This window comes from Perissodus microlepis, chromosome 15 (genome assembly GCF_051167445.1).
Source record: "Perissodus microlepis isolate ML-2025 ecotype Zambia chromosome 15, ASM5116744v1, whole genome shotgun sequence".
Taxonomy (NCBI): domain Eukaryota; kingdom Metazoa; phylum Chordata; class Actinopteri; order Cichliformes; family Cichlidae; genus Perissodus; species Perissodus microlepis.
In genome coordinates, this window is record NC_140475.1 from 32,147,027 (window position 1) to 32,162,413 (window position 15,387).

The 15,387-nt window shown below is 38.2% G+C and overlaps 2 protein-coding genes across 8 annotated transcripts in view; one reads left to right on the plus strand and one right to left on the minus strand.

The window, feature by feature from the left end:
- Nucleotides 1-8,798, plus strand: part of LOC146372459 (3',5'-cyclic-AMP phosphodiesterase 4C-like) — a 103,871-nt gene extending 95,073 nt beyond the window's left edge. For all 7 annotated transcript variants that reach the window (XM_084953159.1, XM_084953160.1, XM_084953162.1 and 4 more), the window contains 4 exons: nucleotides 892-1,046; nucleotides 1,661-1,783; nucleotides 2,603-2,785; nucleotides 3,808-8,798. In XM_084953159.1, the coding sequence (XP_084809285.1) occupies nucleotides 892-1,046; nucleotides 1,661-1,783; nucleotides 2,603-2,785; nucleotides 3,808-4,374 (1,028 nt within the window). In that variant the 3' untranslated portion in view covers nucleotides 4,375-8,798. The remainder of the gene's footprint in view (nucleotides 1-891; nucleotides 1,047-1,660; nucleotides 1,784-2,602; nucleotides 2,786-3,807) is intronic.
- On the minus strand, nucleotides 8,226-11,938 carry ifi30b (IFI30 lysosomal thiol reductase b). Its single transcript, XM_084953173.1, has 7 exons — nucleotides 11,645-11,938; nucleotides 10,622-10,810; nucleotides 10,458-10,529; nucleotides 10,281-10,373; nucleotides 9,683-9,835; nucleotides 9,167-9,235; nucleotides 8,226-9,078 (listed from the first exon to the last, which is right to left on the minus strand). The coding sequence occupies exons 1-7, from the start codon at nucleotides 11,783-11,785 to the stop codon at nucleotides 9,019-9,021; spliced, it is 777 nt and encodes a 258-aa protein (XP_084809299.1). The 5' UTR covers nucleotides 11,786-11,938; the 3' UTR covers nucleotides 8,226-9,018.
- Between the last annotated feature and the right edge of the window lie 3,449 nt (nucleotides 11,939-15,387).

Below are 15,387 nucleotides of genomic sequence, written 5' to 3' on the forward strand. Positions count from 1 at the left end.
CAAACGGTGGAGGCAGACTGATCTGAGTTAACTCACAGACCCAAAACAATATGCATACCTGTGTGTCACTATTCCACTTTCTCATACAAATACACGCCACAGGTTTTCTATTGATTTTTATTGATTTCTGTTATTTTTGTTCCTTTAACCCTTTGATGCATGAATTATGACAACCTCAATCAGTATTTTTATTCATCTTTAGACATGAAAAAAAGATTTTTGAACTTCATTTTTTTTAAAACATGTACTTTTCAAAGAGTTTTTTTACATGTCAACTTAGGTGGACAACATACGTTTTGACTTATGAATTTGGTATGGAGTGACACATCAGTGTCCACTGTAGTGGTTTATGTGCAAGTGTACCATCAACACTGACACAAATACAAGAACACAGCCTTTGAATAGCTGTCCACTGTAGTGACCACTATGCATTAAAGGGTTATTTCCTTTGTTTTAATATGTCTATTTTAATCTATATGGATCTCCATAATCTGCACATTTATTTTAGCAACTTTGTTCAGTCGTTATCATTAATAATAGTTTAGATGCAGCTCAGAAATGTAAAAACAAGAGTCTGAATTGACGATGTAAATACATTAAAGTTGAAAATTAGCTAAAAAGAAAAAAAAAAGACGTACAGATTAAAATCAATAATAATTACAGCCAAAATATTTTAACATGTTTCCTTAACTTTTCCACTCTTTAAAATACATAGTAATACATAGAAATGATGCCAGGTCAGGTTCTTTATTATATTTGCACACTGTGGCACATGATTTAATTCCCAGTGGGTTGCTGTGTGCTCCGATTTACATCAAGCTAAATAAAGTAGAATTATCTTCAAGGTGTTCTGTTTTTTGTTTTTATGGATTTCTACCTCCATTTCTCCAGGTTCAGAGCTGGCGCTGATGTATAATGACGCGTCAGTTTTGGAAAACCACCATCTCGCTGTGGGCTTCAAACTGCTGCAGGAGGAAAACTGTGACATCTTCCAGAACCTCAGCAAGAAACAGAGAGACTCTCTCCGCAAGATGGTGATTGACATGGTGAGAGCGCTGCCCTTTTTATACAATTTATATTATAACATTAGTTATACTGTCCCTTTGAAATGTGATCGTTTCACTTCAGTTTTTTGTTTGTCTTGTGAATGCTTGCTGATACACTGAAAAGTCTTGTTGGTAATATATTTTTCCTGAGAACAAAATTGCAGCTTCCTTTTTTTTGCATCTACAACTGGACGGAACAAAGAAAACCAGAAGGTTGTGAGCTGAACTCAGAAACATAGTTTTTGCTGTTGCACATCACATTGACATAATGCTATCCCTAGCCGCTCACCCTAACCCCCACAAACATAACATTCCAATTTTTGGTCCCCACAAAGATATGTAAACATGGCACACACACACACACACACACACACACACAGGTCAGGTGTTGCTCAGGACTGCTGCAGTGAATCTGATAGATGATAAAACAGCCTGTGTGCATTTGCTTTGTCAGCATTACATTTTGTAACCCAGGCACTGTAAGACAACACTTCACTTCCTGCATCTATCCTTCCTTTTCCTTGTAATCACAAGGAAGTCATCTTTAGGTTGAACATGAGACCCTTACAATTGTAATGCATTGTGTGTGTTTGTGTGGTTGTTGTCCTCTGTAGGTGCTGGCCACAGATATGTCCAAACACATGAACTTTTTGGCAGACATGAAGACAATGGTGGAGACCAAGAAAGTCACAAGTTTGGGAGTCCTTCTACTAGACAACTACTCTGACCGTATCCAGGTTAGAGCAACTCCTGCTGGCATAACACTTTAATAGTATATATATGTTTAAAAATAATTATTATACATATCTCTATACGTTATATTTTTTCAATTATATACATGTGCAAACCATTTGTCCATTCAGTGCAATGAGCAGAAGAGAGTTGTTTCTGTACATTTCACCATTAGGTCTTTAATAAAAAGGATTTTGGTACTAAAATTGCTCAATGTGACAGATGAAAACTATGCAGTGGCTCGAAGACACTGGTGTCAGCGTGTTTCCATTTTGACCTGTACGCTGCTGTACAGCTTGCACTTAAACCAGGCAGTCTGTGTGACGGTGCTGCCACCTACTGGACAGATAAGTCATAACATCTGTACAGTTTTGCTGAGTATTGAGGTTCTGATGGAAGTAAAAGGTTTTGATCATAGTAATAAAGAATAAAGTTGGGTATTTACCCTCTCAGTCCAATATATGAAAATCTGTATTGTTTTGTTCTGTGTTCATCTTGTTTCTAAGTAATAAATTGTGTAATTTCTTTAAAAAAAAAAAAGAGGTAATAAATACCACACCTCCTTGACAGCACTTACAAAATGCAGTTTGTTTGAATAAACAGTAGTTTTTACCGTCAGCAGTGACTGCTGCTCTGAATGGACAGATTTAACCCCCCAAAAAACCAAATGACAGTAACATTGACTTTCTTAGCCTTATGCCGAAGCTCAAAATGTTTTTCAAACTGAATTTTTTTTCTGGATTATTTTTACAGTTGAGATTGCATTGCATCTCTGACATTGCCCAGCATGACACACCACATCTGACTGCGTTTTTCTCTTCCAGGTTCTGCAGAACATGGTCCATTGTGCAGATTTGAGCAATCCAACCAAACCGCTGGAGCTTTACCGCCAGTGGACGGACCGCATCATGAAGGAGCGTTTCACCCAGGGAGACAGGGAGCGGGATAGAGGCATGGAGATCAGCCCCATGTGTGACAAACACAACGCCTCCATAGAAAAGAGTCAGGTGCTGACAGATGGCAAAGTTAACAGATGTTTTAGTCTCATAATAACCTGTCTACATAATGTTTCCATACATAATTGCAATACGATAAGCAATGAGCTAATATATACGCCTTCATAGGTTGAATCTAAAAGTACAGTGCTGTGCATGTCTTTAGCCACCCCTCATTTCCTTGTGTTTTGTTTCCAAGGAGGCAAACTTTATTATAATCCTTTTAAAGTGCTCTTGAGCAAAAGTTCTCCAGGATTTCTGAAAGTCTTTCAAAGTTTTTCTTTAGACATTTGGATGCTTTTTCACTCACTTTCAGTTCAGGCCCTGAACCTGACCTTTTCAGATGGATGTGCTGTGCAATGCATCTGGCTCTAGAGCTGATGCAGAGGAAGAGTGGCTGTCAAGAAGCCATTCTTAAGGTAGGGAAACACAGAGAACAGCTGAGGTATGCCAAACTACATAAGACCAGGACTGAAAATGAGAGAAAGTGCCACAGTGAATATCTGTAAAACACAATGGAGGCTCTTGTAAGCATTGATGGAATTATGACCACAGAAAAGTAAAGTTCGATTTTGATCCATCATGCAGCACCATCTGGAAAGTGTCTAAATGGCACCGGTTTTCTTTTTGAGCATGACAAAGATCCCAAACGCACTGCCAATGCAGTAAAAGCACACCTGGATAAAAAAAAACACATAATCGAACACTATCAGTCATGGATTAGCCTCCAACATTACTGAAACAGCAAGCAATCCTCACTGATTGTTCAGCTGTTTCTGCCTCATATACTTCATTTCTATGTATATTTAAAAATATTTCTATAAATTGCTGCACATATTTCCCATTTTTCTGGGAAAAATATTTAAAAAATGAGGAGTGGCTCAAGACTTTTGCACAGTTTGTTATTCTTCCTACGTGTCCTGAAACCACCTCTCCAGTATTTACTCTGCAAACGTGATCCTGTTTGTCCTTTATGTATCGTACTCCTGTCACGTTTGCTGTTGTATTATTGTTAACATTACTATCATAACCAGGTGAGCTTCATTGACTTCATTGTGCACCCGCTGTGGGAGACCTGGGCCGACTTAGTGCACCCCGACGCTCAGGACATCCTGGACACGCTGGAGGACAACAGGGAGTGGTACCAGAGCATGATCCCCCGCAGCCCCTCGCCTTCCACCCCAGAAGAGCACCAGGCTGAGGTGGGACCAGCAGCTTTGGGAGCAGGAGCACCCATTCCTTCTGGAGGAGGAGGAGGGGACAAGTTCCAGTTTGAATTAACTCTGGAGGAAGAGGAGGAAGAAGAGGAGGAGGCAGATTCTGACCTTGAGAGCCCCATAGAGAATGAGTCTCAGTCTGCTGCGGAGAGGCACCGAGACTCCTCCTCCCCATCTCTTTCTCCAGACCCCCGCAGCAGCAGCAGCGGCAGGTACCGTCCCCCTTCGCCTCATCCATCTCGGACCTTGAACCTGGCTGCCATGTCGGTGCGGAGCCCCAGCCCTCAAAGAGCGCCAGTCTCCCCAGGGCGGGAAGGTGCCGACACGGACAGAGAACTGAGCCAGGAGGGCGACGGAGTGGCCTGCCTGCGTTTGGGCACATAATGACCAGCACAACCTGCCCTGCCTGAGAGACACGGGTGCTGGATGTATGTCGATGGAGGCAGGGCAAGCCTTTACCAATAATGTCTGTAAAATCACCACAGTCCCTTTACACTGGAGACACCCACTCTGGAGAACAGAGGAATGTTCCCCCTCTGTTTTAGGTTTCGTTTTTCAGCAGGGAGAATAGTTTTTGCCTATCTTTGGGTGCCTGATAGGCCATCCTGGTTTGTTATAGCTTCAGTTTGGAGAGTCCCAGACAGAAACAAAGAAAACGAAACTGCTGCGTTTATTCTGGGAAGAAGAACGAAGCTGAGGCCTGTTCTCTAACAAGAGGTAACAAGGTAAAGGAAATGTCTTCCTTCAAAATAACTGTGACATTTGAACGCGAGCAGCGAATGAGGACCGCAGTGGTGTGACAGGGTCTTGGAAATTATTTTGCACCATAGTTTCAGTTTAAGGTATAAAATTATTGAGTCCTCGTTGGATTAAGTGAGTCTGATTTCTTTAAGAATGATGTGAGAGATGAATCATTTTACCAAATACGGGATGTAAATGAGAAAAATCGGTGGACCTTAACCTCAGGGTATGAAGAGAAACATAAATCTAATGTAGCACAGATGTACTGGGTACCCCCTAACCTGACCACCATCCCAAACAGTCTTTCCAGTTTGATTTACCTCCAAGCCGGACAAATGAGACTCATGGTGTGTCTCTACATTTAATCAAAACCCTTTAATATACAATTTGGCAACTTACATACTTAAACCAGCTTGTAGCACCACAGAAACTGAACACTGAAGAAGACTTTACCCCAGTCTCACCTGTTGATACTATAAGACACCACCTGTATAATTAGTTTAAGCTTTATTTTATTTTGTACCTGTAATGACTTTTAATGATGTCATTGTTCTGTTTTGATTTTCGACCTGTTCCTTGTTGTACATTAGCTGATCTCGTCTGTGGTTAAGTGCTTAAAAAGCATTTGTTTTGTTCGGTTTTTTAAATCAGGGTGCCTCCAGTCCGCAGTAGCACTTTACTGTCTCGGCCATTTCAGCTCTTCTGTTCAGTCACAAAAAAAGGGCTTCACCCACTGTAGGCCTGCTGATCACAAAAACACAGTACAAAGCATTTGACTAAAGGTACCAGAAGGCAGGGCGGGAAACTAACCAGCTTTCACAAACTAGCGTCTCAACAAAGGATTTAATGGCGTGCAACAATAATAAAGTTCCTATTCATCTACCGGTCAGATAATATTGGAATTCTAGGACTGCATCTGTTTGTTTTGAGACAGTCCAAGGGTGTGCAAACTCCAACAACTGTAGGTGAAATATAAAACTCAGCCTCCCACCTCAGACCCAAACTGAATCCGATTCTGAATATTTGTTCTTATAAAAGAATAATGCTGGCAAAAAACCTTCTTTTTTTAATAATCAGCAAACAATGAACCACTGCTATAACAAAGTATTGTGTGGCATCTGTTCTATAGATGTTCCATAGATGCACATGCTCCCTAATTATAATTTAGTCCGTTTTCATTCAATCCTATTTCTACCATCCTGATGAAAATGTGTCCAACAAAGAAACTGTTCATTTTTTAAAGGCTCCCACATGTTTGTTGGGAAACACTATTCATGCAGTCACATTGTCACGTACTGCTACAATTAAAATCAGCAGCTACAGCTACTACTGTTTTGAAGCTCTGTGAACTTCTATGCTCATTCAAATGTTTTGTTTTGTTTTTAAAACCAACATTTGTGTAGTTGTTTTTGTGGTTATATTTTATTAAAGTGCTTATAAGAGATTAGAGAGATTATTGAGGAGATCTGTGCTTATGTCCAGGGAAATTTAAGATTTACTGCTTGTTTCTTGTAAAAGTAACAAGTAATCTACTATATTACTTCTGTAACACGTGTATTCATCATGTCTTTCAGATCAGATAGAATTCCCAAAACTCTGCGAGCATCCTGTTAACTTCCATCCAAGGAAGCCACTTGGATGTTTGACAAACTATCAGTGTGTGCATTTATAATGGCTGATAGATGGAAATTTAAAAGCTTCAGCCATGCTATAAGTCTAGATGTTGAGGGCACCTGAGCCATCAACCATCTGATCTGAACAGAGCGGGGAAGACAAACCAGCAGCATAGTTCATCACAGGCTTTGACACCTGTTTGATTAAATCATACTTGAGCTCAGAGCACTTTATAAAAGAGGCCCTTGCTGTTGATTTTGTTTTTGTAGGTATTTTAGAAAATGTAAAAAATGCCAGCCTTATCCTTTAATGGTAAAATGTTGTTTCGACACACAAACCTTCAAACCTCAGTCAAAAGTAAAACATGTTTACACATCTGAACTAAAGATGCTGCTTCTAAATTGTTTTATTTTCCATAAAAAACCCAACGAGGATCTTTGAATTCTAAAATCCCAGCGGTGTGTTTTCCTACCCTGCCGACAGATACCGATGTAGAGATCAGAGAGAGCTCAGGTGGCAGAAACAAGTCACCTGTAGTTCATCCTAAACAGACTGTGCTCCATCAGCTCTTATTTGGTAGATAGTGCTCGACTGGGATAAATGTGTGCCACAAGTGTTGACAACACACAAACACCTGCCAGCCTACAATGCTGTACATTTTTACACTAGAGATTTTAACCTGATGATTGTATCAAAGTCATTAACTTTATAGTGTTAGTTTTTACAAATGATACACGTTAACAGTATTTAAGGCAAACGATTCAATAGATTTTGTGCAGCTTTGGATCCGTCTGTTCAGTTCTTTCCTAATCAGATAGCTGAGACTCGAGGATGTGTGTAGTTTCAGGTGTTTCATGACTTTGTCTTTCTGTACCAAGTACACATTCAGCCTAGAACAGTGTTTGTCGCCGTCACTGAGGTAGAAAGACCGGGAAGTAAGCAAGCACTACGCAACATACGATGCACTTCCCAGTCAGGCAGTAGTAGAAAAACACTAGTCCAACAGTATTTCATTATTTCAGCTAGTAAGCTTTATTGATCAGCCTTACGTGGTTTATAAACGTTTTGAGCCTTGTGCTAAAGGACCACTGTGATGATTTCGAAATGCTGATCCTCAGACTGTTGTTCCATTCACTTTTCCGTGGAGAAAGAGGAAAGTGGGAAAACTGTTGCCAGACTTACATTTTTTGAGAACGTTTACAAAGTGTGCAAAAGAAGATTTTTTTCAAAGGCTCCAGATTTAAAGACAGTTTAGAGGTCTAATAAAAATAATTGTGAGTAGATATGTCATATTAAAAGTGTCTCCCATTAAACCGTTCACATTGTAATCAGAGCAGTTCAGTTTTTACAGTAATTTTTACTCATTAGCATATTTAGATATCAGTATCCAGCTGACCACAGATGCCTTCGTATGACAGAAGTGTCTGCATTTGGCTAGTTTTATTAATTATCTAGAGTGTAACAGGCTGAATGTAAGCCAGTGAACCTCAAAGCCTTTGAGCATCACCCTGAAGAGCAAACATTTTCAAAACACTGCATCTAAACGTCTGTTTTTTGTTACGTCATCAAAAAACATGTATCGTGTCAAAAGTTGGTTTGTCAGCCATTCGTCAAGATCCTTTAGCACTGGTTGGTTTTGATCCAGTCAAACAGCTTTCTATGAGGAGAAAACCTATTTTAGTTACATTTTTGCATAGTGTAGCAATGGTCACATGGCTACATTATCAAAGAGCACAAACAATGGTTTTACCCCCCAAAGAAGTTTATGATATTTGTACTACATTTAATTAAGGAATAATCGTCCAAAAATGTAAAAATACATTCAAAAATTTGGCTTCTGAGATTAAACTGATTTTTCTCAGATGTGCCACAACAAATAATGTGTTTCCAGTTAGTCTTTATTTTCTCTTATTGTAACACACAAATGAACAAATTAAAAGCTCATATTTTTATCCTGTGTGATACTTTAAGTAGATATACAGCAACAGTTTTCTGACAGCAGGTGTAATTTGCTCAGCACTGAGCAGTCTGAGGAGTTACAGCAGGTTAAACTCAGCACCGTGGCTCTTTGCAGGAAGACGTCAGTGCCATACAGCGCCATCTGTGTCGGTGAGCGTTCCCGCTTCTACACAGAGACCGTGTTGCACTGACACCGCCTCCACCCACGTCCATGCAGTCTTGTTCTTTCAGCCTCTGTGTCGTGCAAACTTCTATAGAGATATTTATTCTTCAGATGTGTCTGTCGATACAAAGTACTGTAACATAGGATGTCTAATTTTATGTTCTGGAGCCTAAAAATCAAGTATACTTCACAAGTATGTATCCACCTGCCACTCCGATGTTTTTGTCAGAGAAATTAAATCTATTTTTGTTTCGCATTTTAAGCCAAAAGAGTCTCGGGAGTTCAGGGTGTTTTAAGTGGAAAATGCCAATAAATTATATGGAAATTTTTATCCTGTGTTTGGCTGCATTTGTTATTATAAAACATATTTGAATTAAGAGACAACTTAGTTATCTGCTCTGTTACACAAGAAAGTTATAATACTCTATATGCTTACATTTTCATAGTATTAACGACAACACTGAAACAAACTAAACATTAGTATGGCTAATTTAACGTGTCACATTTGGCTGTTTGCCTGTAGGACTGACATATAACTTTATTTTTCATGTTCAGCAGAAGCTTCTGTCGAGCCGGACCGGAGCTCCAGTGCAGGCTGGAGGTTTCACCCCCTGTAGAGGCAGAAACATGCACAAAAAGTCAGACGCTAGAGTTGTGTGTTTGAATCAAAGCACTTCATTCACAAATACATCTACTCACCTTGTAGCGATGACAAACCAGTTGGAAAAGGGACGACATTGCTTTGTCTTCATTCTCTTCTGTGTATTCCTGTAATAAGGACAGCACTTAGTCCCAGCATTTCCTTCTGTAAATCCCACAAAAGGTATTAAATTCGCTTGGAATATTTTATTATCTAAGTTTTCCTTTTTAAACTTTGAACCCAAATTATGAATTTTAAACTTACAACTCTGTCCACAGTAATAATTTCAGCTTAGTCATATCAGTTAAGAGTTTAAGCAGCTGATAGGGACTACATGATTTTTGTACTTTTAAAAGAAAAAAAAATTAAGATCTTTTCACTTCAGCTCTTACAGATTTGGTGTAATCTGAATAACTCTAGAAACTAGAAGTGCAGAAAGATGCACAAGCCTTGTCTGAAAACATGAGTTAGTTCATATTCTCTGCAGCTCAGAATTAATTTCAAATTCTAGCTTTTTAAAATGAGAAGCAGATAGACCTCTCAGTATGTTAAACAAATCTCAGCTTGCGTTTTACCCCATTGAAGGTGATCCAGGGCACATGTGTGTGTGCAGGGTTCAGGGCTCTGGTCATAAGAGCGTTGGCACGCATCAGCTGGTATCCCAGATCTCCTTTGACACACGAGTCAACTCTGGACCAGGGCACAGAGGGAGCATACAGCCGGAGACACTGAGAAAAGAAAAAAGAAAACAGAAACAGAAAAAGCAGAAGGGCAATGACATAGCGAATGTGATGTCACCTATCGGTCCGTTCAGAATTTGAGCCGAGCATTTGTGATTGCCATTTTTGCTTTTTGATGTCAGGGGCTGTTGCAATCCTCAGTTACAGAGTAGGCCGTCCTTTTCTCCTTTCATTTGTTGTTTTTATTTAATCAGCATCAGAGTAAACATCACACTGTATACAATTAGACTTGAAACCAGGGATTGAGACCATAAACTCATCAAGAAACAAGTTTTCCCGAGGACGTGAATCAGGATAGCAGGGGGGTTATTGTCTTGATGGCCTGTGCTGGCTCCTCAGGACTATGAGCTCAGCTATCACAGTAACAGTTGTGATCACTGGAAATGAAAACGACCCTTATATTAAATAAACATTTTTTTCTGAAGTTACTCACAGACTGTGCAGCGCTCAGAACATCTGCAGATGACTCCATGCAGTAGATGATGTGAAATGCAAGAGAGTGTTCGGTTAAATGGAGGATGCAGGCCTGAGGAAGAGATCAATCAGTCTAGAAGACCCAGCAGAAAAAAAACAAAACAAAAAACACATGCAAAGTTTAAGCTGTTCAAACCTCGATCATGTTTCCTCTGCATTCAGGCTCTCCGTGCTGACAGGTGAAGGGAGAGTTTGCTGAGCGAAGCTCCTACAAGAGAAACAAAGCCCAGGTTTATTCAGGTGAAACATCCTCTTTGTTTGTGAATGCTGCATGCATCAACAGAGGAAGGACTGATGGACCTTAGCATTCCCATAGGGCACCAGTGTGACAGCCATGATGTCCTGCAGCATTGTCCAGGTGGGGAAAAGCTGCTGAGTGATAAATTCTCTGCAGTCTGGACACAGACTCTCATAGTACAGTGTGACAGATACTCCAGGGACAGCCTGGTTTGGCCTGGTAGCATTAACCTCCATACACTGTTTCTCCACCTACAAAACAACAGAGTTGATGTCATCCCATTTCAGTAAGAATTAAGACAAATAAAAAGTGTTTTTCATAACTGCTTACATGATTTACATTTCCAGAAAACACTTTTCTGAAGCTCATCAAACACGCTCACATACAAGTTCAGTGCTGAAGAACATTTCCATGACATGTACAAGGATTAATTTTTAAAAAGTAACAAATGTGACTTGAACCGTTTTGCAAATTTAAGTTTAAAACACAATCATTGGAAAACTGAAAAGAATAGCTCTTTGGTCCTCTGAGCATTTTCTACATTATTGAAATAATAAAGAGGAAGGACAATGATTAAAATTAATAAAAGACACAAAGCTCAAAATGGTCTAAGGAAGCGCCACTGCACATTCATCTCCTCCTCCAGACTCTGTTTTCTCTAAACTGATTAGGTGTTTGCATGATTTGACCTCAAGCTGCTCTGTCAGTCACATGAACAACCTCTGGTGTTGAATTTCTGAGGCATGACTCTTATTAATGTCCAGACCAGGGAAACTTTCAACTCCACAAAAACTGTCCTCTATAGGTACAACAGTGATGAATGATACCATTTGGGTGCACAGTAGCAATATTAAACATTTCCTCTTGTTTTCCTGCTAGTCCTTTGCTTTAAAGTGTTTACATTAAGAAGACGCTTTCATACTGAGAGGACCATTTTACATTCTACTGAGTAAAAGCACACGAATAATGTATAAAAATGTAATAAACTTCTTAAATCTCGTTCAGCTGTGCTTACTTGTGCCTAGCCTATACTAAACTAAATTACTAGTAGGAGCATAGATGACCCCCAATGTGGTCAGACTTACCCTGCATTCTATCGCTATTTCCAGGGACCTACACCACTGGGAGGGAGGGTAGCGACAGGCCGGTTTAGGATGGCACATCCCGAAACCGCTCCGTTCAGTATAGACGAGCAAAAGCACAGACAGGATTCCCGAGAGCTTCATGTTGTCATCTGCAAAGGAATCCACACAAATCTGAGAAAGTAGGACGGAGAATATCGAAGATGCTCCTCACTGGAACCGCCCAATCAGCTGATTGACTACAGGTGCGAATGCTGCCTTCAGTAATCCTCGGACATCACTCTTTCTGGCTCCGGAGTATAAGGGAGTAACAACCAAAATAATGATCTGAAAAGGCTGACAGTTTGATAGGATTTAATATATATTAGTATTTACTTTAAAAAAAAGCCCAAAATTCCAGCTTTAACTAGTTAGCCACTAAACTTTTAAAAAAAGAAACGCAGAGCAAGCGTTGACAGTTTTCTTCTTCTTTTCTTTTCTTTGCAGAAACAGCTAATGAAAGATGAAAGGCGGCATCTTGCGCCATCTTTGATTTTGACCTTGGATTTTGATGTTATTAATTGGTAATGTGTCAAATTCTATGAACTGTTTATGGGCAGATCCACTGTTTGCCTTTTTAAATTCTCACCAATTGCACGAACACAATTTTGAAGCTAACCGTTAGCATCTCTGTGGCTATAAACAAGAAAGTCTGCTATTTTCGCTCTTACTGAGATCAAAGGGTGGCTAACGTTTGCGTTGAAGTGTAAGGCACACCACTGAATCTGTACTGCATTGGAACTTACTAAGAAGCTAAAGGGTGAAGAGAGTTCAAGAGCAGATAAGTAAGACGGTTGCTCATTGTCTCTGTCAATAATTGGCGTTCATGGTGTGACTCATTGACACATGATTATGTAATTCACAGGTGATTATAGGACCAAAGCTTTTGTATGCATAATGGCATACATACAGTGCCTTGCAAACCCCTTTCACATTTAAAAATCTTAATTCAAATGATAACAGTGTTGAAACTGAATATGGGCTGCTGGTGGATGTTGACACTGTAACATGCTTTTGACTTGCTCTCACTGGATCTGTACTGTTAACAAAAACAAACAACAAAAAATAAACAAATATAATAATAAAGTCCACTTTGACCAGAATATAAATAAGATAAAATGATAAAGTACTCTAGCGTGTATGACAGCAGTCTAATGGCTAATAATCTGTAAGCCGTTACAGATCCATTAATATCGGTGACCTAGCCTACAGTAGCTGCTGTCTTGTGACGCCATTTAGAGAGATCCAACAAGGTGCTGAAATGATGGCATTAAATAATACTCCAAACAACCCGTGAAGCTATAATCTTTTATTTGGGATCTGAAAGTGCATACATGAACAGTACAGTTCTGAAGTTGGTAAAGTTGGGGTTTACATTTAAAAAAAAAAAAAAAAAGGAGAAGAAGAACTCCTCAAAGGACGCACAAGCTGATTCTGATTCAAGACAACAAGCTGAATGTTATTGCATAATCAATACAGTAAATAAACAGTTACAAGAACAGTATTTTCTCACAGCAGTAGTCGTACAACTAATGCAGCTAAATCCTTTAGATCAGATACAAAAAAAGAACAAGTGTATACAGACACAATGAAAAGATAAAAATGAAAGATACAGAAACATAATTTTAACAAATACGATAATGCATGTGAGCCAGAGACAGAGGTATCGGATCAAATGCACAGCTCATCGTGAGAAAGAAAACAGATATATATTCTATACTAAGAAGTTCCACATCACGTGACCTGCTAGATCTCATCAGGTTACGGCATGAAAGAAAGGGCAACAGCCAAGAGATTGGGTGAATACAAATCTCTCACCAGCCTCCTTCCACCTAATCCATCCCCACATACCACCTCCAACTGACATACTTACTAACCTCCATCATAATACTGTACCTGAACACATGCCACACCATCTTTCTTGCCCTACATAACTAATACCTCAACATAACTGTTTCTGCTGTTACTTTCCCATAAACTAATTACGGTAGCCCGATTTTCATTTTCATGCCACAAATCTGTGGTATCTAGCATAAATGCCAACAAACTTTTGGAGGTTCCTGAAGGGAAAAAACAAATATTACTGGTACTAAACCTCCTTAATATGATTCGCACATACAAATTCAAGGACTACACAGTTCTAAAGGTCAAACGCTAAATGGCAATCATTTGTTTCTTTTATTTAGTTATAAACCTCAGCAGGCTGGTTAAAGAGCCTATCTTTGATAATTAACATCTGTGTATTTGTAACATATGTGAATATTTGTTAAATTTCTGTAGCTGTGTATATTTCTATTCATATACAGCAGCAGATACAACATGGTAATGGTTGTATCATTAGGTAGCAGATCATGATGACACTTCATGATCCCCTGCTGGGATCATTTCACCATCTCTATTTTGTTTTTGTTTGCACAGTGATAAAACATTAAGATACACGAAGAGACAGAAAAAGACCGAATTGTGCAAATGCTAATTACAAAGAGGCATGACTTTGCTGAAGTACAAATCCTGTTAAGTGGTCAGCTCAATGAAGATGCCACCAACTGAAGATAAATATATATATATTTTAAAAATCAGTGCTACTATGCATCAATCTCATGAGCAACTTGACCATATTTACAAATCCCACATGTCCACCTGCCTTAGTAACAGGGTGAAGACAGTCACAGCATCTCCACCTCAAATGTGGAGTTACGTGTGTGCAAATGCTATGCTTTAAACCTAAACTCCACAGAGCAGTGGTCTTTGTGCACATATAACCTGTGTAAATTGATTTCATATTTTAAATTCTTGCTACAAAATTTACCAATATAGCCAACACTTCATTTTTAGAAGTGTTATATAGTAATATACATATATATATATATATACATATATATATATATATATATATATATATATATATATATATATATATATATATATATATATATATATATATATATATATATATATAGTAATATATATATATATATACACACATATATATATACACACATATATATATACACACATATATATATACACACATATATATATATATATATATATATATACATATATATATATATATATATATATATATATATATATACATATATATATATATATATATATATATATATATACATATATATATATATATATATATATATATATATATATATATATATATATATATATATATATATATATATATATATATATATATATATATATATATATATATATATACATATATATACATATACATATATACATTATATATATATATATATATATATATATATATATATATATATATATATATATATATATATATATATATGTATATATGTATATGTATATATATATATATATATATATATATATATATATATTAAATAAATATATTGCAGTTATAGACTCAATCTATTCAGTGTGCAAAAAATACAAAAAAGACGACGACGACGAGATAACGTGGCGGAGGAACGGGCGCATACATTTTTCTTTCAGTCCTCGCGCTGTCATGTGACGATTGTGGCGCACTCCGTCCGCGACCTGTGCAATGCAGCGATGGACAGTTTACTACTGTGCAACACTATTTCACAGACTGATGTGGTTACGGGCACGACAGACCACGGCCAACACGAAAACATTTCCATTTGCTTTGATAAAGAACTCGTCACAGTTTGACTAATACTGACAGGTGATCGAAAGAGACG

Bases quoted from the DNA above. Each gene is read 5' to 3' on its own strand.
- ifi30b (XM_084953173.1), bottom strand. From the start codon at position 11,785: ATGAAGCTCTCGGGAATCCTGTCTGTGCTTTTGCTCGTCTATACTGAA. The intron at 10,811-11,644 runs GTAAGTCTGACC...GTTGTTTTGTAG, and splicing joins AAATAGCGATAGAATGCAGG to GTGGAGAAACAGTGTATGGA. The intron at 10,530-10,621 runs GTCCATCAGTCC...TTTCTCTTGTAG, and splicing joins TGCCCTATGGGAATGCTAAG to GAGCTTCGCTCAGCAAACTC.